This window comes from Mugil cephalus, chromosome 2 (assembly GCF_022458985.1).
Source record: "Mugil cephalus isolate CIBA_MC_2020 chromosome 2, CIBA_Mcephalus_1.1, whole genome shotgun sequence".
NCBI classification, from domain to species: domain Eukaryota; kingdom Metazoa; phylum Chordata; class Actinopteri; order Mugiliformes; family Mugilidae; genus Mugil; species Mugil cephalus.
The window spans coordinates 24228658-24251656 of NC_061771.1; the positions used below are offsets into that span (position 1 = coordinate 24228658).

Consider the following 22999-nt stretch of genomic DNA (forward strand, 5'->3'; position numbering starts at 1 on the left):
TTTTTATGTATGACATCTAGTTGACTCGACTTTCACAACATGTTAGTCGACTTCAAAAAATCAGCAGTCTGACTGGACATATTCACATGGTCGCAGATATATCGTTCAATTTTTAACAATTTACCCAAAATCCTTTTCAGGCAAAGACAGTCTGAAGTTATAAATGTATGAACATCACCAGAGGATGAGTTGTGGTTTGCTTTCACATTATGTTCTGGGTCATTTTCCATGTGTACTGTGATCCATTCAACTCGTTCCATTTGTCTGATTCTGACAGTATATCTCTATATACCCAGCGCTATAGGAAGCCATGCATTCTTATGCATCACATCGTCTCCAATATATTTTACGGATGTTTTCTTCAGATCATGATCCATTCCAATCATTTCCCTGTGTTTTTTTCTCACCACCCCGGTACATGTTGATCTGAGTTTCACGTGTCTAAAGATTGCTGAAGTGGTCCAACTTTTTGAGATTTAACTTCTAATGTTTGACAGTGACTTTTTTGTTCCCACTATTCTTGGGGTGAACCCTCTGTGTTTGCTCTAAAGTCTTCTCTTTATGGTAGACTTATAGACTGATGATGTCGGCTTTTCCGAAAGTGTTGTCAAAACTAAATCTGGTTTTTATCAGAATGTACCAAATTTGGCCCCTCTTTAATTTCCTGCTCCCTCTCTGTTGGTATTTGTTTTGTTTTGCATTGATAATCCAAGTAAATAGTTTGAATGGCCTCCTTTATGATAACAAATCAGAAAATTCATTGGGATCACACAAGAATCTCAACATAATTTTCGAGCACAGAATGAACATGGACTCAAGTCCCAGATTTGGGATGTCCTGGCTGCTAGACCGGAGCAGAGGAATGTAAGGGCCTCCTGCCCCAGTGGAAAGTATTACTTTATGCAATTGACCATCATAGCTTGGCTGCAGAAATACTGATCGAAGAACATTTATTAACTGATGAAAGGAATGAAACATGTTTTAAATAATTTTGAATCAGTTCTCTTAAGGAATCATTTTGATTCCTTAAGAAAAAGGAGCTGCACATTGTTAAAGAATTTATTGGAAAATGGGTGTCAGTGATGTTATAGTTTATCCTTATGATGGATATGACACTGAATAATAACTTGTGTGAAGAAGTTGTGTCAATTTCTGTCAATTTCTATTTTTAGCCAACAACACATTCAGTTCCATACTGTAAAACCATAAATATTGTCAGTTAACATTCGCTTTCTTTGACAAGGAGAGCATACTAGTTCAAGAAGTGTGTGGCTCACTCACTTTTTTTCAGTCATACTTTGGAAAAAATGTTACTGTACCTGTGATAGTACTTGGTGAGATGTTTAACTTTTGCTACTCGATAAATAAATTGAAACATTTTCCATTACTCACCTTGTAGAAGACTACACTGAATCCACTAGGAGACATTTCATTCATCTGTTCTTCAGCTGAAATGACATTGTACATGTAAGAACTACTGAGGCACAAGAGCAAGATAAGGGTGTTGTTGTAGCACTAGTTTGCAGAAAGAGAGGACAAATATATTACCGTTAATAACCTTCACCATTGTTACTAAATTTTCCAGTATTCCTGTGAGTCCATGATAGTCCTCAATTTTGAAGGTATTTCGATCCTTTGGTTCTGAAGCTATGATCCTACTTTTATCCAGTCTGGCATCTCTGACCTGAAACCAGAGTGAAACATGAAATGATGAAGAAACCTTATAATTCTGACATCTGCAGGATAAATAACACAGTTCAGTACAATGTAGGACTAAAAACTGGAGTCAGGACTAGTTGTAGTATTTGAAATGTGCATCTACTCTTGTCTGAGTTGTACTGTCTGTATGACAGTAGCAACTCACAATCATCATGTGATCTGTTGGAGAAATAAGACACAATAGTGAGACATCACTGCTTACCCCAATAGCAATGCGAATGATGTTTTTTTCATCATATTTTTTAACAATGCCATTTCTTTCAGGGTCACTGGAATCTCCATCTGTGATTAGCACCAGAACTTTAACTGCATTAGGAGATGCACCTGCCTCTGGGTTCTCAAAGATGTGGGACCTGTAATGAATGTAAAAGTACCACTTTTATCAGAATAAACATGAATAGGTAAGGTGTTGTACAGTTCCAGTTGTTTGTAATGTGACTGAACTTACAGCACATATTCTAGGGCTCTGTGCGTGTAGGTGAGACCCTTCATATGAGGTTCTTTCATAAGTTTATCAATCGCAGTTCCAGCTTCAAAGTCTTTGAAATCAAAAACTTTGTTGCAATCTGTGGAGAACTGAACTGCTGCAAACTGAAAAAGCAACCAATAAACACAGTATTCATATTATGTATATCATACTTTGAGAAATAAAGTGTAGAAGTGTAGTGACCTTGATAGACGTGTTCTTCAGGCTGTTAATTATCTCCACTATGAAATCTTTATTTTTGTTGAACTCTGCTTCAGTCATGCTTCTTGATCCATCAAATAGAAAAACGAGCTCCACTGTCTTGTTTGTGCTTTCTGAAAAAACATTCATATTTAACCAGGTCGAAATATTGGGAGGTGATATTTAGGCTCTCTAAATGTCTATTATCTTGGAAACCTGAAGAGCTGATTTGCTGACGATTTCCCATCTTGTAACACACGTTTTTTGGACTGGAATTGTTGTGACATCCATAGACTGCACTTGGCCTGCAAACCTTCACCAGATTGGAGGACATTGTAATTAATTAATTGTAATTAATAATTTTCTGTATGGTTTTCATTAATTTAATCCAATTCAATTTTAATTGTATAGCATCAATAACAATACACACACACAAAAGAAAAAAAAGGAAGAAACCTTGAACATAACCCAGCTGGGTACAGAGAGAAAAAGAGAGATAAATATACATCTGTCATACATACACCTAAGACTAAGGCATACATGTAGAATCTAACGTACTATCTGGGTGCACCTGCATAGCAAGAGAAATTCTTGATAATATTGTGGAAGGGAACCATGTGTAATGTGAGTACTGAGTATTGTGTTGATCCTAGAACATGACTAATTAGAATTTAGTTATAGAGGAGCCACATCATTAAAATAAATTAATATGTGTTTTACTTACTGTTAATTCAGAGGGTCTGGATGTTTCCACTATTGAAAGTCCAAAGTGCTTGACAGGCAGTGTTGTATCTGTGAGAGAAATGTCTGTGACAGTAGCATCAGATTAGAACTACTTATAAAAAGAAAAGGTACCATCATCCTTAAGAAATATGGAGAACTTGCTTAGTGTGGCGTAGTCAGACTCAATTCTTATCAGAATATGAGGTGTGTCTTGGGGGTTTGAACCCCCAGAGTCACTTGATCAAATAACTAAAATCCCTTTCTCAAGACTATCATAAACTTGAAATATTGATATTCATACTGACGAGAATTTAATCAGTAGAACGTGATTCCTGAAACTGACGTCTAGAAATCAGCTGAACTTTCTTGGAACTGAAAAATCCACTGTACTTGTGGTGGTTGCGCAATAGTTTTTGCCGATGTTTGTGATTTTTTTGCAACTTCCCCAATGTTTGCAACTTGTTTTTAATGCTCCCATTTAGTTCATTAATTTCTTAAGCATGTTTATGTACCTGGAGTAACGATGCACACGTGGGTTCGATCCAGATCAGAGTTGCGCATTTCTTCACATCCATTTAGCTGTGCGGACGCAGTGGGTACTCTGTAGACAAGATCAATAACCATGAAAATACAGAAATAGTTGTTCACTGTTCACATTTCCTCAGATTTTCACTGTATTACCGATAAATACTTTGATAATAAACGCAGAAACTACAATGTTTTAAATTCATGTTTTATTGTGCAACCGTTTTGACACAACCTAAACATAGAAGACAATTATGTTTAGGTTGTGTCAAAAGCAGCCTCTTGTCTTCTAAATGCAACTGGGAGTGAAGCTGCACTTTTGTTACACAGAAAACATTTTATGTTTCAGACTGGCATTGTGTTTGACCAGTGTGATGTGTTTTAATTGTGTAGTGCCAGTATTACCAGCAAATTTCGTGTTCCCCGCATGTTGTGGGTATCAACAGCAGAATTTGTCTCTTTGAGGTGAACTCGCTCTTTCAAAAGGCTGCTGACATTAGAATAAATCACTGTGTCTCACACGGAGCCCAATATCTGCTGCCGAATCTCCTCTTCTCCTCTGATGCGCAGCAGCTCGCGGTTTACCAATTGCCATGATCGTTAAAAAATTGTGGGATACAGTCGTATATGCATTCGCCGAACGGTCCAGTTTCCCAAACAATGTGGCATTCCTGTTCAAGCCGTGTCAAGCCGAGCTGATAAAACCCCCATTGACCTTGTGGCCCGTACTAATGGCGAATTGGCATACTAAGTGAGTTGGCAAACCAGCTCACTTAGTATGCCACAGTATGTGGTGCATTACCCCCAACTACAGGACTGAAGTGTGGCACAGCAGTTTGTCAGCAACAAAAAAATATTTAACAATCATTAAAAAAAATGTCAAATTTACCAGTTGCATATGCGCGAGTAGATGTAAAATTTACTTGCGCTGTCTCAAAGTTTATGGCCAAAATGTGACCATTTATGGGCAGTCTGGAGCCCTGTGTGTATTTAAAGAAATTTACATTTCTTGTGTGGATGTATATATGTGTGTGTGTGTGTGTGTGTGTGTGTGTGTGTGTAAAATGTCTAATCAACCAAAGGTTTTGCAACCTCCCTGCATTACCTCTGCGGATCCCCTAGGGGACCCCCTGTTGAAGACCTATACCTAAGGTTACTGCGGTTCCATGCACATAGAATAGATACTTTTTTGACTGAACTGTCTTAGCATGTGATTTTTCAAGTTTAACTATGATAGTTGGGACAAAATATGGTTGTTTTAAAGCAGCAGTGTGATATTTCTTCATTTCCTATCTGGCAATACTGGGGCCCTGTTTAGATCAATTACAATTATCAAGTACCAAGCACAAGAGTGAACATAAGCAAGACGCATTGTGGTTGCATTTGAGACCGACTGCTTAGACCGCATTTGAATGTGGATTATTTTGCATTTGTGAGATCTGATCATATTGAAAACAAGCAGTTTAACAACCAGTTCATACCGATTATCTTCAACAGTTATTTGACATGAGTCACCCACACTTACCTTCTGATGGGTCGCAGCACTTTATGTTGAATGAAATATTGTTCCGTTGTGATGGTGTGCTGAGTTGTTGCATCGATGTTGAAAGCCAAAGAGACGGAGGCGGCTGCAGTTTGAGAAAAGAAAGTATTACGCTATTTACCAATACTGTTGTACCTTCTTGAGATCAGGGTGAGTAGAAGTTAGAACTCATCTGAGCGAGAATTAAAGGAGGACTCGGACCTATCTCTGATAAAAATCCTTTAAAATCCTGTTTTCTGCCTTGATTTTTAACCTCCTTGTAAATCCACAGATCTTCCTTAATGTCTGTTTGTGTAGGTACCCCATGTATTCATGATAAATTATGGAGGGTTGTAGAAGTAAGATTCTTAAAACATTTGAGGTTACTTTATTGATACTCAAAGTTAGACTTTATGCAGTGCATTGACGATAATGGAGTTTGAACTTTGCACTGACACACATTAACAGTTTTCTCCTGCCTCCCTCACATCAGATTAAACACACATTGACTCCATCTGCACATTTTAAATACGGACGTGAGATTTAAAGAAATAAAGTCAGTCAGGATATCTCTTGAGCTGTTAAATTATTCCTTCAAACACTTTCCTCAGACACATGAAGCATCCTTTTATATTTTACAGTATCTTACCAACAGCCACCATATAGATGAGCCACACTATGTAATTCTTCAGATGCATCCTTTCCACAGGTCATTCCCAGACTAATGAATATAAGGAAAAGATTACGGGCAAAACAGGGGAGAGAAAAAATGGGAGTATCGTACATTTTATTTATTTAAGAGGAGGGCATTGACCGTATGTCCTAAATTTGCATTCCCAGATTTAGATCAATTTTACTGCATCCTCATTTACCCTTTATACAGCACTCGTTGAAATACTTGGAAATTAAACATTTCAAACCTAGAGTGTTATTGTAGGGCATAAAAAGACTTGGCTAATTTTGTTTTTCATTTTCATGTAGGTAATCAAGGTCAAAGAAGTTAGTATATTTAGTTCATTTCCCTTAAGTGGTAAACAATGTCTATCTAATCTATGTAGACCAGGGGTCAGCAACCCGCGGCTCTGGAGTAACTGTTCACTCGGTTCTAACATCCAACAAAAACACTGAACTCCCACAGTGCATTGCAGCTCATATAGTCTACTCCTTGTCGAGTATTTAATTCAAATGTATTTTATTTTACTTCGTTAGCTTTTTAAATATAATTCTAAATTTGAATTTATGGTGATCTCGTAACGTTAAAATAAAATGTGGTTAATTTTTTTGTCGTTCAAAATATACGTCACAACTGCCGATGTGCGACACCTGCTGGCAAGTCCAGCTCGCTTTTTATTGAACTTTTCGACTGCAGGTAAGTCAACCAGGTTGGGCAATTCCAAATCCCGTCATTAGCACGTAGATGTTCTTGATGTTCTTGATGCTTTGTGTCAGTTACGTTTTCTGTTCTGTAAGGCTGCTGGGAATATTGAAGTGTCGCCAAACACTCTGAACTGATGATGGCACATGATGGATAGGATCATCAAAGTCATTACAGTTGTTTGAGACAAACATCCTCGACAATAACAATAAAAAAAGGAGTGTTTTTATTTTATTTTTTGCTCTTTTTATTACAAAAGGCATATGTGTATTTATTGTTTACGTGACATAAAAGTTGGGCAAGCAAAAAAAACTAAAATGAATACAAAATGCAGCAGAAACTGTTTTAACACCTATGAGAAATCTATCTATCTATCTATCTATCTATCTATCTATCTATCTATCTATCTATCTATGTGCAGTACAGTATATGTATACATACAAACATTGCATGACAAATAAGTAATACAGAAGTAAAAAAAGGTTCTTCAGTGTAGACTGTCTTCATTTAATTATCTGTACACATCATTCGCTCATATCACTAAATAAAATATAATATATACTTAATAAACAAAGTTTAACATTTTAATAAGTACTCAGATATCATACAAGTAGAAGATGACCTGCTCGCTCAACAAATTTCGTATTTTCCGCACTATAAGGCGCACCTAAAAACCTCCAATTTTCTCAAAAGCTGACAGTGCCCCTTATAATCCAGTGCGCCTTATATATGGACCAATATTGAGCCACAACAGGTCTCACAACTACGGTAAGCAGCCGCCGACTTCATTTTCCCCCGTAGAAGAAGAAGCGCGCGGTGCATGCTGGGATATATGACTGCGCGAGGCGTGCCGTTTCATTTCCATTTGTGTGTTTATGTAAAGACCCCAAAGTGGCTCCTATTAAGAGACACGCTTACGACGCAAAGTTTAAACTCAAGGCGATCAGTCACGCAGTAGAACACGGGAATAGAGCAGCAGCGAGAGAATTTAACATTAATGAATCAATGGTGCGGAAGTGGAGGAAGCAACAAGATGACCTGCGCCAAGTAAAGAAGATACCATGTCACTGACTTTACCTCGGGGAAAATAATAAAACAGCTGTTTATTCATTTTGGGAGTGAACGGAGTTGTCAGAACGCTGGTGTGTAATCTATTAATAAAGTTTGACTGGCCTATCTGACTGTTTTGTTGACATTCCCTTTAGCGCAGCTCCATGTAATGGATGCATAACGTAACCCCAGCCTCTACTGTAGCGTCTATTCTATGCGCCTTATATATGAACAAAGTTTTAAAATAGGCCATTCATTGAAGGTGCTCCTTATAATCCGGTGCGCCTTATAGTACGGAAAATACGGTATCTGTGTAGCCAGCGCAGCCTGTGCATTTCAATGCTCTCCATTAGTTACGTCATGGTGTACCATGGCTTAAACAACATGCGGTTATGACCGCGAGTGCCATACTTACTGAGTTAAAGCTGACATTTTGTGAAACTATTTACTCTCTTGTCAATATGAAGCAAGGAGACAGCTTTGCTTAACTAAGCTTAAAGGCAGAACTGAAACAGTAGCTGCATTTACATCAACGCTATAGTATAATCAGAATAAAACTGTCTCAATCAGAACAGACTGGCCAAATCAGTTGGGGTGTTCAGTCAGATGTAGAGGGGCGGTTTAACCCTTTGATGATCTCTTCAATAGTAAATTAGCGCCTAATAATCATGTAAATCATGTGATCTGCAGGTTTCCCACTAGGTGGAATAAATCAATTCTTTCTGAGTATGTTAGCACAACGTGGGTGGACTTAAACAACGGGTGACGACATTCCAGGAGGGAGAGAAACACGGAGGTAGCAAAACAACTCCTTGTTCAAACAAGTGTTTGAAAAGAACCATCCTGGTAATCTGCTTCGTAATAATTTCGTCCTCTTTGTCAGTAGATAGTGACTGATATTTTAGGCCATGTAAAAACATACATTCTATCACATGATTTTGTTTTGCGTAGTAACAAAGTTGGAAAAATATTTTTTCGATACTCAAGGTAGTATAAATGCAACATGTAAGATTGGTTTTGTCTGACTGTAGTTTTGGAGAAGCTGGTAGATCGTTTACCTTTGGAAACCATCTTTTCATTTAACTCACCAATTGATATTCCTTTAAATGATTTCTTAAGTGACACATTTCTTAATAATGACCACCAGCTGCATGCCACACTAACAGTTGCTAATTAATCAAACTCAGACTTCGTCTGTTGTAGAGGCGGGGTGCCATTTTCGTCAAGTTCATCAACAAACACTTTTTCCGCTCGAGGTGGGGTGCCATTTTCGTCAAATTCGTCAAAAAGCGGTTGTCCCTCTTGAGGTGGTTCTTTTGCACTCCCCTCTTTCTGTTCCTCTTCACCATCGCCAAATGTTTTCCTCTTAAAGCAACCCACCTAGCGACAGACACAAGAAGAATAATTAAACCCAATACCAATACTGCTGTCTCAATGGTCAGTGATTAATTGAATGTATCTTGGAAGAAAGCCCGAATTATTCCCGCCCACAGAATCTTTGTATTGGAAAGCCTGTCTGGAGTCTCTCTGTCAGGAAGTCATTATGCTCTGACAAACATTTAATAGGCCAATCAAATAGTTTTGGGCGGGTTATATGTCGGGATCAAAACAAGAGTAACAGCGACATAATCATACACGTCATCTGAGCTCTGATTGGATGTTGAATTATCCTTTTTTTTTTGTATTGGTTGAAGCCCATCGCATAATGAAATCTAGGTGATGCCAGACTCATATTCTGTTAAGAACTGCTACTCTGAATGTGGACACAGAAGGAAGTTATCTTCAATCTGGAAAGCAACACTCACCTTATACATGATGCATGTTAGTATGATCAGAAACAAGAATCCCAATCCAGCTCCAGTTGCAATGATCAGATATTTATGTGGGAGAAATATTAACTCGATCCGAGCCTCAGTCTGTTGAGAGCAGAAAACAGAGAGGTTCTCAAAGCCATACACACAAGTGTTGTGAATGAGGATCTTTCTAATAGTTTTGACTGAAAGTACCCATCTCTTTGTCAGATTGTTGTCTTTCCCTTTGCCAGAATTGTTAGACTTCTCCTGTGCAAGATAAGAATGATAAATGATACAACTGATACAAGCCATTCTTTTAAATTCTGCTCATTACTTTTTACAGACTTCAACATACCTCTTGTTTATAAGAGCCAAGCACGTATCGGTCCGAGTCATACAAAACCTCTATAAAACTTTTGAATTTAACCGCTGTACTGTCTCCAGTGTATTTTTTAAATAATGGGATATTCTGTAAAATAAGAGAATATGAGTATATTTTAAATATAATTTCGTGCGTACGTTGTATTCTGTCAGTGTGTCTGCATTTTGCTGCTTCATACCGCTGCTTGATCTTTCAGCTTTTTAAATTCTACATCTCCCACCAGGGTGAACTCGGCGTGTTTCTCCAGGTTGAAACTTTCGCACACCATGACTATGCAGTTGTTACATAGCTGTAACACAACAACCATTAATTTTATTAGGGGATTTGTTATTTCACAACTTCTTTGGCTAGAATATTCTGATGCTGAAAATGCTGCACATACCTCGGAATTCGGGTGAGGCTTGTGATGGCATGTTGTTTTGTTCTAAAAAAAAAATTAAAAATAGGTAAGCATTAATGGGTATCACTTAATAGACAGCAGCAGTATCAGTAAGAATTGTTAATGTTTGATTACCTCCGACACCAAGACATGGTAGTTGGACATTTCAAAATTATTCTCCAGTTTAATTGGGAAGGTCAGGGTCACATTGATAGGAAAATCCTTAAAACCAATATTGTCAATCTGTAAAGAGTGAGGAAACATAGGTTCATTTACAATGAAAAGTTTTGAAAAATTAAAAAAAAAAAGTTTAGTTGGATGACTGGATTCATACCATTTTTCAGTTTTGAACAACACAGTTTTAACTGAAATCACTGCAGAAAAGACAAAAATATCTGGGTAGACGGTGCATAGGAGGCAGAAAGAGAGAGAATTTCCCGTGGTTGTTTGGCCACTGAGAAGTAGACGAGAAAACCTATTTTATAACAATCACAGTTGCTGTGGTCTGCGTTGCCACAATGTGTAGTCGCATTTCTGGGAAGGTACCCGTCAGGCTACAGTGCAGGGTACAAAGCTAAGCCACGTGACTTTTATCACTTGAACGCAAAGGACTGTTAATTTATAGTATGTACTTTGTCACTATTAAAAATGAAGATTCTCAGACGCAAACATTGGTATACATTTTGTTTTGTATGAATAAAGAGATATTAGTTATTATTTTCAAGCTCCATACTTCTGATTTCAAATCTTTTTATGTAGGGTGAAAAAAATCTAGACCCCGTTTTATGTGCAAATTAATTTCTCTTGCGCCTTAAAATGCACCTTAAAAAAGATTACAGAATAATTAAGTGTCTCACCTTGTAGATAGCATTGATTTTTTTAGGTCCAGTGTCCTCTGTTGTGAAGTTCAGATAGGTTACAGTGTCTTCGTCCCTGGAAGCAAAACAAGATGATCAGAAGTTGCAGGAAACCGGATTAATTGAATTAAACCGAACATATATAAAATATAATTTATAGTGCTACTTACACTGTTATTGCCATTTTGATTTCAAATTGCACAGGGATATTTTTGGTCATGGACATGTTCTTTCTGTTGACTGCATTATCACTGATGATTAAAAAGAAATTAAATAAATTAATTAAATTAAATATTTTCATGAATATGAAATTTTGAGAAAATCTCTTATGTATTTGATTTTTTTTAAAGGGATTGCACCTGTGTCCAACAATGGTCATTGAGATTGTGTCTTCCCATTTGTAGTCACTTACGATGCGGAAAGAAGTTTCAAATATTACCTTCATGGGAAAAACAAAAAGACCATGATGTTGGATTCAAACTGAAAGTGCTTACAAAGTCTCAGAGAGAGCTGTGAAATGTCTGTGTGATAAGTGTTATGACTCACGTAGCTTCTGCTGCGATACACAGGAAGACTTATGCTGCATTTAGTTTTGTTGAGCACCCCCTCCTCTGAGTCGTGGCAGCTGTGGAGCGTTGGTCTGGTGGCCTGAATGAGAACAGAAGAAGACTTTTGAAAGGCAGCGCTGCAACCGTTGTGACAGTTAAATCTGTCTGTGTTTTTCATGCTATGTGACTACACTCAACCTGCACATCCTGTGTGGGTTTCAACAGAGACCGGGTTTCATCTAAATTCTGATCTGTTTCCTTCTTCAGTGGCACAGAAAGCAAAGGAGACACATATGCACTCATTTGCCAGTTTATTACATGCACAAGTGACATGCACAAGTCTGCATCAACTTAAAGGTGATAAATCATCTGGACTATCATTTTGGAGGGTGTAGTGTGTGGTGCTGTTAAACTGGATTAAAATAAACACTAAAGCCCAGTGAGTAAAATGTGTCTGTACAACACAATTCAGCAGTATCACAAATCACAGTCTCCAATTTAATTGACGGCTCTCTCATTGATTTCAGATAAATGTTGAACCCTGCACAACACTAGGATTTAGAGCAGGATTGTTACATGAGAATGTTTTCACTGGTGTACCTAATGAACTGGCCAGCAGATGTAGAAGAACTGAATAGTGGTATAGTAGTAGGAGAATATTTCTGAGCACTGTTTCTAAACTACATTCAAAATTAGTATCTAGCATATAGTATATATACTCATCTGTTTACATACAGTTTTAAAAAGCACATACTTTTTTTTTTTTTTAAATCGTTTTGTTAATAGTTTTGTTTTTAAAGTCAGATTTGTAAAAACGTGCTAGTAAAGGCACATTGCTCTCCCTCGTTTTCACCGGAACCAGCACCATGTGGTACAATCGATGTTTTGTGAGCTCGGTGTGGTTGTGTGCCGCATCCTGTGTCACCAGGCTTCCAGTGCCTGTGGAGCCTGTAGTGTCTTACGGGTAGTTTGTGTTAACCTTAGTGTCTATCAGCTCTGTGTTTGCTTTCAGTTGTTTATCTCAAATAAATATTTATTGTACTTTTATCCATCAGTTCCCCCATGGTTATTCCGTCTCTAATCCTGGGTTTATTTTTATTGTTAACCTCTCCTCATCCCCTAACCATCCTTATGGGTTGTAATAGTAGTTGTTGGAAGATAACCAGCTATTTAATAATTCTCACAGTTATTCAGCTTTTCTTCTTCAGTCTGATGCGTTCTTCCTTGTATACCTAGAATCACAACCAGGTGTCGAAATGCTCAGCAGCTGCAGCTGTGAGGATCAGGCATAGCTAAGGGTGGGCGGAGCCTGCGAGCTGAGGGCCGATTTAAAAGAACAGCTGATCGTCCCAGCGCAGATAATGAGCACCCGATTGAGACCGGACCTGTTGTTGTGGTTGGAATCAGAGAAGGTAGTGTATTTTATTGAACTTACTGTCCTGTGGGAAGACAGAGTTGAGGAGGCTAATGAGCGCAAGCTAGTTAGCTGGTGTTTTCTTGTTGATTGCTAGCTAGTAGCTGACTGCTAGCCTGCCGGTTGTTTTTTCAGTTGGACTGAACTTCTAAATGTGTTTTGCCACGGATCTTGGCAAAAGGGACTGAAACATCTCATCCTGTATAATAATGAATGTAAACTAGCTCAGTTATGTGACAATGTGTTGCAGCTTAATGCTTAAGTCACCTTTGCAGACGCCATCCTAGAGAAGGAGAGTCCTGGAGGATAGTGCATAGTAAGGCTGGTGTTGTACGAGTCGTCACCGTGATTGGTAAAGTTAACAGACACGTTGAAGTAGTTATTCTCGGCCACCAGTAATGTTTTAGACCTAAAAGAGACAGAGTACTTCTTACATTTGCTCATAGGTTGTTAATCTGACATTTGCTGCGCAGTGTCGGATACACATACCCGAATTCGAAGTCCACTGTGAGTTCGGCAACACATGTGTCATTTTTTCTGCACTGCTTTTGGAATGGAATCTGTGTAAAAAAAAAAAAAAAAGGTCAGTCAGTCCACACTACTTGAAATTTTGCTGACAAACTGGTTAACACAATGGTGAACATGGGAAACACCACATCTGCATTGTCAATGGCTGCGTTTACAGTACATGAACTGTAGTATTCTAATAATAATATCTCTAACTCAGTCTTAAAGAGTGTTTGTGTTAATTAGGAGATAAAGTTGGAAGTTGGAGCATGTAAACGCATATATCTGATCTGATCCTTTTATTTAGTGTCCAAGTGAGCAGTTTAAGTTAAAATCTCTAATCTCTGATGATTCAACTGGGTTGAAGAAATGTAAACATTAATTTGTTTTTTTTTTAAGTATCCTGACACTCACACTCACGCTCATTCAACAGCAATACGTTTTACTCTCTCTACCCTTCAGCTGTTGATGTAACTGCTAGTGTGTAAGTTTCTGTAATTTACTAAATAATTAAACAGAGTTTTTGTTTCAAATACGTATGTAAAGAATATTTCAGATGCCTTCAGGCAGTTATAAACGTACGTACCTCAACGCTAGTTGCCTATTGGTGTCTGTGTTCAAGGAGGCACTCGAGTTTTCACTGTCAGTTTGCGTGAAGTTTAATTTGACAATGAGGGGCCATAATGTGTCCTTCACACATTTCTGCAGGATAAAAAAAGCATTAAAAAGATCTGCATGTTGGTGAAGTACATTTCAAGTACATACTATGTCAATAATAATAATAATAATAATACTGAAGAGTATATGTATGAGTAAAATGAATTAATATCCATACAGGCATGAAGATGGAATAATTGGAGCAGGTGAATTTTGTGTCACTCAGCTCTAAGGTAGTTGTAAGACTCCTGGATTTCTTATCAGTTTGGTTGAAGAAGCCTCGATATGTTTGTCTTGTTGGATCCATGACAAGAGTGTACGAGATTTTCAGCCTGGGCTTCACTACCTCTACAAAGACACACAGTGGGATTAAAATGACAAACACTGACACAACTTTGTTAATAAACATCACCTCCCAGGATGAGCTCCCTACCTTTGGTCTTTGTTTGCTCATGTGTTTCAAAGCAGACACTTAAGGTAACCATATGTAAATTTTCATCTGTTTTGACCGGGCACTCGAATTTCTCTGTACTTATCTCCGCAGGGTCAAAAGACACCCTGGGATTGACATTAAAGACGGCCTTGGACCTGAAAGACATTGTTCATAGTCAGCTATTAGACTTTTCTGCTTAGAAGGATGGCTCAACAACACACTTACGTCAGTGTGATTTTCCTTTTTTTTCTGCCTTTTAGCACTAAGGCGTTGGAAGCATGTGCATAAAGGATTCCACATAAATGAAGTCAAATGAGAAGTCACATAAATGATGCATCCATACCTCAACACAAACACAGAGCCCTGTGATCCAATTACAATATCTGGGAGTCCGTCCGTCCCGAGATCGAAGTTGCCGTCGATAGATTGTCCAAAGAATCTAATTCCACCTATTTTCTCCCCTGTGATTCTCTGGAAGGAGAGATGTAGCAATTAAGCTTTCATTTCAAGGTGATCATTAGAGAGCTGGTTCTTTCCCAAGAACATTTAATCGAAAGACCTTACTAAGTGAAAGAGACCCAGTTCTTTGTGTAATTTATTCCACATGACGTTGGAAACCTTCCTCTGCTGCATTTTGACAAGATACATCACATCATTTCTGCATATTTCTGGCTAATGGTCTATCTTCCAAAACCCATTCTGTCACTTCATCTGCAAGCTGTCTGTTGTGTAACCCCCCTCCTCCTCCCTATCTCCACCTATCCATTGTCATCCTAGAAGTCTTCATCGGAGATCTCCTTCAGTTACCTGACAACTTCTTCTTTTCTGCCAACATCGGCATCTAGACCATATCTACCTGCATCATCTTCTATGACATAGTCACTCCTGGATTCGAACCATCAAGCTATTACCTTGTATCTTCATGTTCGTGCTTCCTCAACAACTGTTATTCTTCACCTGCTTGATCTCTCAGATCAAAGTTGCTTGGTATTAAGGGGCTCAAGTGTTGGATTCATGCTGTTGATTCTCATTGTGCCATCTACAGTCTCAGCAGAAATGGAGAATCATCCAGCCAGATTACATTTTTCCAACCACTGTCCAGTTTTGTTGAGCCCGTGTCTACTGCAGCCCCAGATTTCTGCTCTTGGCTGATAGGAGTCTATAGGAATCTGTAGGAGTCTGCAGCTTTTCTGCCCAGCAGAATTATATAATGTTTGCCATATTGCAGCCGACTTCTCTCAACAACAAGAAGTTTCCATTCATTGCTGAACACTGGGTAGTTTTTGTTTCTGAAAAAACTCTTGAGATTCACGTCATTAAAATTCAGGAGATCCACAGTTTCAGAGATAGTTAATCCAGCCTGTCTGGCACCAAATATTAGGAAAAAAATAACTGAATGCACAGGACTGACTGAATTGATTATTACATAAATAGGCTGCTGCTGCAAATAGTGCTAGAATTGATCCAACCACAATGATCTCTTTCATCAATGTCCCAGTAGCCGCACCATGTTCTCCATTTAAAAAAATAAAAGAAATATTAAATGATATCCCTCCTACCTGACTGAAAACAGGACGTATTCCTTTGTTTCGGTCTCCAAGGAAGATGTACACAGCCCCCCTGTTATCATCCTCAAGGGGGGCTCCAACAGCAACGTCTCGGAGTCCGTCTCCATTCAGGTCTGCAAGACTAGATATGGTGGAGCCAAATCTACCCATGGAGGGGGCCAGCACTTCCTGTGCAAATTCCAGTTGTTTCTACAGCAAGTTACAGATGTAAGTTTAGTAATTGAAAGAAGAAACACATTTATTTCCTCACAGTAAATCAAGCCTTTATCGCCACCCACCTCATTGGTCAGTGTGTAGATGTATATCCGGCCTTCTTTCTTCTCCTGTAGCTGGTAAAGCAGAGGAGCTCCCACCAGCAGGAAATCTGTGTCATTGTTTGAGTTAACATCCAATGAGCACAGCTCTGCACCGAAGTAGGAACCAATCTGAAAATGTTTTGTAATCATGAATCAAGTTAAAATCATTATGCAGACCCCGTGCTCGATCAAACATAATGCAGCAAAAAAAAACTTCTCAACTTCCAGTAGTGCAGTAGTTCCAGTAGTTTCTTCTAGTTAAAACAAATAAATTGTAGATTTTTCAGTTATTAACACATTTACCAACCTGATCATTACTTATGTTTTGGGAAACATTCCAGTTCCCTTCTTTATGAGTGAAAAGTACGACCTTTCCAGTGTGCTCAAACCTTGGTGCACCCGTAAATAATAGAGGCTGCCCCCCCTTCTCTCCAATGGAAATGGAGTATCCTGCAACAGCGTTGGTCACAAATGAAATAACCTGCTAAATGTCCACTTACAACACATATAATACAGACTATTTAAATTTTTAAGAAATGCTTTTGTATCTTACCAGGAAGGTGTTAATCACATAATCAGGCAAATACTCTAACATATAGAGAGAAATTAGTTTACCCATGTAGGAGTCCATCTTCATGTTTTCATCTTCAACTTGCGTTTCTTCTTTTCCTTTAAGTACTTGGAGAGAACCCTTCCAGCTGTTTGATCCGACTGAACCCAACACTAAAGTGTCCTGTAAACAAAAAAGTCAGAAAATATCAATTGCTATGTTGGAAGGCGTATAACATGTTGCAGGCAAACTACTCCTCCCAAGAAAGCAATGCATGTGAAATCTATTCATAATGAGTTGTGTCTTTTTTGTCTCCAGACTCTGTATACGTCATGTAAAATGAGGATGTTTTGTTGTTGTTGTTGCTCCATCACAACCTCTTTTTTTTAGATGTCGCTTTGATCAACAGTCTGGCCTTTTGTTTTTTTTTACACTTGACAAGCGTTGATAAGGCAACATATGTGCCTACATCCTGGAGATCATTCTTGACTTGCTGTATAGACATGAAAGGGGGATTTCTTCACCACGTCATTGAGTTTCTGCTCAACTTTGAGTTTTTCTTTAGAAAATAATTTTTACTTTCTGGTTAGTGCTGATGCCTCACAGCTGGAAGGTTTGCCTGGATGTCTGCTGATTTGAGTGTTCCTTACTGGGCCAATTCTGGATCTGTATCTATAACAAAGTTTGATGTGTGCATATTTCTAAGAGCTAATAAACAGCTGCGGGTTGGTTTAGTCGAACTAGCCTGTGATGAGTCAATCAAATCTACCTAAAACAAGGAAACTCTAGGAAATGCGCACCGCTGAGAGCAATCACACAGGAGGAAAAACCAAACAGAACGTCCAGAACTCAACACCATGACACTAGGGCCTGTAAGGACCAGATGTTTTGATCCTGACCCAATAACGGTGCTCTGAATGCCCCATTAATGGGCACAGACTACAGCCTCTAGATATGTGTGTTTCAGTTGTGGACCACCCACAGATATACATCAGTCTTGAAGAGCCGAAGAATAAACCACTTGAAGTGGTGAAGTGTGCTTTTTGCAGATTTTACTACTTACTACCTTTATCTTTCTTTATTCTTTATTAGGACGCCCATTACCTTCCACCAAGTGATCGCTAGTCTTCTTGGGGTCCACACAACAAATTCAGCAATGAACACAAACAAAAGTTGAAATTGTACTATATAACTAAACACAAAACACATTACAGATCAAATAACCAATATAGTCTCAAAAATACAGCGTATAAATGATAAATCTATACAGTACTTTCCATGTACTTATTTATATAGGACTATAGAAATTTCTGTTTAGGTAACTTTTTAGTTTGGAGCGTGTTCCAAGCCAAAGAAGCCCTATAATGTACAGTCCTCATCATTCAATCTTCCTTACTTTCACCTGCACCTGTAAGTGTGAATAGTTAGCAAGTAAGGTGTAAAAGACGCCTCACCTTGTAGGACGCAGCACTGAATCCACTTTGAGACATTTCATTGGTCATGTTTCCTGCTTGAGCCACTTTGGAGCCTATTAATGAGAGTGATAAATGTTACAACTACATCATGAAGATTGAATTTTGACTCCCTGACATCTGTCGCTGTTTACCACCCTCTACACCGCACTGTAATCAGGCAGATATGGCACAAAACTGGACTCTGGTTATCTTTTTATTATTATATAACATTATATATATATATAATACACAGTGTTGTATATTTTAAACAGAATTTATATATATTTATACATTCTTCATGTAATTACCTCTATATATATTTGTATGCAACTCTTTATATCAGTCACATATTTATACAAATAATATATCTCATGTCCTCTTTCCTCAAATAGAATATTATACTTCCTATTGGCCTCATATTTTTATATCCCTATGTATTGTATATGTTTATATATTTTATCTATTGCACCATATTTTCCACCCATTTTAAACTCTGTATTCACGGCGTGCTGACTTAGGATTATTTATGTCTCCGTGTACTGATGCTGAAGGACACAGAAATTCCCACAGGTGACTCTATATTTTTGGTGGCAATATTGATCAGCACACAGACAAAAAAGTCCATCACCTTCCATGGTGAAGATCCTTTTCTGAAAATTTTCCAGTAGTACACTGAGTCCACCATAGTCCTCAATTTGGAAGGCATTTTTGTCTTTAGGTTCTGAAGCGATGATCCTAAATTTATCCAGCTTAGCCTCTTTGACCTGAAACCAGAGTGCAATTTGAAATTATGGAGTCGTTACTCAAAACAGCCGTCTGTTTGTCCATAGCTCAGCCTTCACTGTGTATTTAAAGCGACAGAATAATAATCACTGCTTACCCCAATGACCAAGCGAATGATGTTTTTTTCATCATATTTTTTAACAATGTCATTTCTGTCAGGGTCACTGGGATCTCCGTCTGTGATTAGCACCAGAACTTTAGTTGCATCAGGAGATGCACCTGCCTCTGGGTTCTCAAAGATGTGGGACCTGTGGTGAATGTAAAAGAAACTCTTTTCATGATCAACATATCATCTGTAAACAAGGATAAGTTAATATTTAGTTGTACTGTGCCAGTTGTTTGTAATTTAAATAAACTTACAGCACATATTCTAGGGCTTTGTGTGTGTTGGTGAGACTCTTCATATGAGGTTCTTTCATAAGTTTATCAATTGCAGTTCCAGCTTCAAAGTCTTTGAAATCAAAAACTTTGTTGTAATCTGTGGAGAACTGAACTGCTGCAAACTGAATATATATACGTATATTAATATATTAGTCATATAATATTACATGCATGTAATTTAGAAAAGAAAGTAGTGCGGTAACCTTGATAGACGAGTTATTAAGGCTGTCCATTATGTCCACTATGAAATCTTTATTTTTGTTAAACTCTGCTTCAGTCATGCTTCTTGATCCGTCAAACAGAAAGGCAAGGTCCACTTTCTGTTTTGTGCATTCTGAGAGAGAGAAAGAGAGAGTGTTGATATTTTATTGTGGCAAATTAAAACAAACATTGTGACTTTATTGAAAATACATATTTCACCTTGAAAGGCAGGTGTGAAAGAGTCGACTTCGTCTAGCTGGTCTGTGATTTTATAACACACACTGTGCAGGTAGGAGTTCTCGTTGCACTCGTGGACATAACTCGGACTGCAAACCTAAATCAGGACGTGATAGTGAAAGAGCATTAATCTGCGTCGCTCAGAGCAACATATTGGAGAAATATCCCAGAGAAAAGGAAATTTTCTTACAGTGAAATTGGAGCCACTGGAGTCTGCAGCGATCGACATGCCCAGGCCTTTGACCCTTGTTGCATTTACTCGAGGACTCACTGCCAAAAGTAGCATTTGATTAGTGCCATCTTTTAAATGAAGTGATTCATTCTGTAATATTCCGTACATACCACTAGGTTGGAAACATTTGATGGGTTTATCTCTTTCTTGTTTGCATATTTTTCCAGATCCATTGAGAGGTGCAGTGATGATTATCCTGCAAAGCATCACAATCTTGACTACCAATGCTTAATCTAAGAAAGTCACCAGGCTGATGCAGGCAGATAATTTTTAACTTGAAGAAGACGCATTTTCAATTCTCAGAAAAGGTGCTAGATTAATCACAGGATGCAATATCATTTAAAGTGTTGAACCACAACCTGTCATCGCTCTCCTCGGCGGCTGCTGCAGGCGTCAACCAGAACTATTTTCCGTCTACTACACGAGCAATCGCTCAACAGAAACACAGAGTTGCGAATGCAGACTTACTCCTTTTTCATGCCAGACAACACTTTGAATCCAAAGAAATTTTCTCGTTCCCCAGAATAAGCTGTGGGGTCCGTCGTGTCAACGTTAAAAGCCAAAGCGGTGACTGCAGCTGGAAAGAAAAAAAAAAAACAAGCAGTTTTTTTTTTCGAGCTGTGATAACAACACTTGTAAGTTGGCAGAGAGGGTTATCTACAAAGGTTTGATTCCCAATACAAGGGCCACATGCCAAATTGCAATTGAGCACTTTGCAGTTCGTTAAGTGACAACCGCATTAGTTGCCAAGCATGGTTACATATACACAATTTCAAATGAAGATGTGGTTAGTATTAACTCAGACATACATCAGTGGCAGTAATTTCTGAGAATCCACTCTAACACTTGCTTCATGCTTCTTGTAGGATTAATATATGAACAACGAAACCAGTACAGCATCCTTGTGATTTTCCGTAGCCTAATCATAATTCACCACGACAAACCAGCACGTTGGTGTTTCTGATAACGGGTACCGAATCCAAGGATAGGTTACAATGACACAGACAGAAGCAGAGACACACCTACTTTGCCTTCAGTGCAACTCTACCAGTTTAAAGGGCACAAGCCACAGAGAGTCTGAACCAGCCTACAAACCTGTAACAGTTATATAATGACGGAGACTGAGACACGCACACACAAAAAAAAATTCCAGTTGCCTTTTGTTTTATCGTTTCCTTTTTTTTTTTCAATTCAGGACTTTAACACGCACAGTATTTGTTCATATTTTAGATGGAAACTTGTGATTCCCCTTTAAGATCAAAACTTTCTGCCACTGTTTGTTCCCCCTTGCTTTAGATGTGCAAACTTCATGGTTCAACTGCAAAGTGCAGATCTGACAAGTGCAGGACAGGATGTGCAACATGTGAAAACGACAAAGCTTCTCAAACAGGTAAGAAGAGTCATCTGTGTAAAAGGTGCAAAATGAGTAATCCATTCATGACTGTTACCACACACCGCCGTGGCATCCAAATGCAAATGCAGGGAAAAAAAAAAAAAAAAAAAAAGGGCATGACAGAAGCCACAGTTTTGTACTTGACGTTTAGCCCCTAGTTTAGCGTTGCACTATCATACCGTTCTGACACAGGCTGGAAAACATCCACCATAACCCTGGACCGTTATTCAAGTAGATTTTATCAGTGAGAAAACTTTGCTCTGCATTTAGCATTCTCAACCACTGTAATTTAATTGTCCCGATGCATTTACTTGCTTCGCAAAATCAGTTAATCTTTATTCTTGTGTCTAGTGTAACTTTGTGAACAAGGGCGGCTGACTGAGGATTTCCTGTATTTTTTTTTTTTCCCCAGGTTTGAAACTTAAAAAGAAATATTTGCATACACCAGCAAAAAAATAAAGTCTCTAAAATAGTTCATATTAAGTTAATAAGTAGCAATAAGTAGAAGTAGAAATTTCAGCTTACAATGCTCACAACAAATTGTACACTTTATTTTCTGTCAGGTGTCGAAGCCTCAAAATCTCCCTTTTATACTCAAACATAAATCTTCCTCATGTGCTATTTCCAAGAACAAATTCAGCTCCATAAGGTGAAAGAGACATGAAAAATTCACAGCCGTTGGGAAAAAACAAAAAGTTATATCTCTTACCGACAGCCACCGTGAAGGTGAGCACGTAGATGCGACGCGGCCCGTGCATCTTTCACATCAGGGTACGAGCGGCACCGCTGGGTCTGCCTCGCTCAGTCTGCGCTTCCTGAGCAGCACTTCCTTTTTTACGCTAAGAGGGTGTTTCCACACAGCTGGTTTTGACACTTGACACTTTGTCTTCCCTTGCACTTCCGCTATGTTCATTCCTTAATTCCTTATTTTCATCTTCTTTTTAAATGCATTTTTTAAAAAAGGGAAACACGTGAATAGAAAGAGGAGTGGTCACAGCCAGTAAGATAACCTATGGTATAGCTTACCGTGTTTTCTGATGATCCGGTCTAGTAAGAAGAAAAAAAAATAATAAAAAGGTTCATTCTGCTGAGCAAAGAAAATATCAACAGTATTTCTCCCATATTAAGAAAATCCACTGATGTTGTAAAATGTTACAACATGTGTGAAGTGGATTTACAGGCACTCCGCCAAGCAGGGTGTTGCAGGTTGGTGAAATGAGGAACTTGTGAGACCTCTTCTCGAGCTTCAAAATATCACAAGGAAAACGCCTCCTCCACACACAGCGATGGTTGTTGGGAGGTAAATGTAACATGTCATTTATTCACCTTCGTTCTAACTCTGCACATAAATTG

At 38.4% G+C, this 22999-nt stretch overlaps 2 protein-coding genes across 5 annotated transcripts in view; both read right to left on the minus strand.

Annotated features, from left to right (window-relative positions):
* LOC125004644 (integrin alpha-L-like) overlaps window positions 1–5909 on the minus strand; it is a 32675-nt gene extending 26766 nt beyond the window's left edge. For all 4 annotated transcript variants that reach the window (XM_047579428.1, XM_047579430.1, XM_047579429.1 and 1 more), the window contains exons 1-10: window positions 5806–5909; window positions 5160–5262; window positions 3622–3710; window positions 3111–3193; window positions 2603–2699; window positions 2390–2520; window positions 2168–2310; window positions 1922–2072; window positions 1549–1684; window positions 1393–1448 (exon numbers count right to left, since the gene is read on the minus strand). In XM_047579428.1, the coding sequence (XP_047435384.1) occupies window positions 1393–1448; window positions 1549–1684; window positions 1922–2072; window positions 2168–2310; window positions 2390–2520; window positions 2603–2699; window positions 3111–3193; window positions 3622–3710; window positions 5160–5262; window positions 5806–5854 (1038 nt within the window). In that variant the 5' untranslated portion in view covers window positions 5855–5909. The remainder of the gene's footprint in view (window positions 1–1392; window positions 1449–1548; window positions 1685–1921; window positions 2073–2167; window positions 2311–2389; window positions 2521–2602; window positions 2700–3110; window positions 3194–3621; window positions 3711–5159; window positions 5263–5805) is intronic.
* Window positions 5910–7615: 1706 nt separating this feature from the next.
* On the minus strand, window positions 7616–22875 carry LOC125004648 (integrin alpha-M-like). The gene is made up of 31 exons (XM_047579437.1): window positions 22356–22875; window positions 20722–20830; window positions 20364–20449; window positions 20212–20291; window positions 20004–20118; window positions 19787–19917; window positions 19563–19705; window positions 19300–19450; window positions 19048–19183; window positions 18420–18493; window positions 17031–17148; window positions 16723–16865; window positions 16398–16544; window positions 16111–16308; window positions 14895–15022; window positions 14552–14706; window positions 14297–14466; window positions 14044–14163; window positions 13444–13514; window positions 13222–13363; window positions 11539–11640; window positions 11352–11431; window positions 11163–11243; window positions 10993–11068; window positions 10271–10378; window positions 10139–10180; window positions 9935–10045; window positions 9730–9843; window positions 9588–9641; window positions 9387–9497; window positions 7616–8961 (listed from the first exon to the last, which is right to left on the minus strand). Exons 1-31 carry the CDS (start codon window positions 22402–22404, stop codon window positions 8755–8757), a joined length of 3552 nt encoding a protein of 1183 aa, XP_047435393.1. The 5' UTR covers window positions 22405–22875; the 3' UTR covers window positions 7616–8754.
* Window positions 22876–22999: the final 124 nt, after the last annotated feature.

Bases quoted from the DNA above. Each gene is read 5' to 3' on its own strand.
- LOC125004648 (XM_047579437.1), bottom strand. From the start codon at position 22,404: ATGCACGGGCCGCGTCGCATCTACGTGCTCACCTTCACGGTGGCTGTC. The intron at 20,831-22,355 runs GTAAGAGATATA...TTTTCTTTCCAG, and splicing joins CACCTTCACGGTGGCTGTCG to CTGCAGTCACCGCTTTGGCT. The intron at 19,706-19,786 runs GTTACCGCACTA...ATATATATTCAG, and splicing joins TTAATAACTCGTCTATCAAG to TTTGCAGCAGTTCAGTTCTC.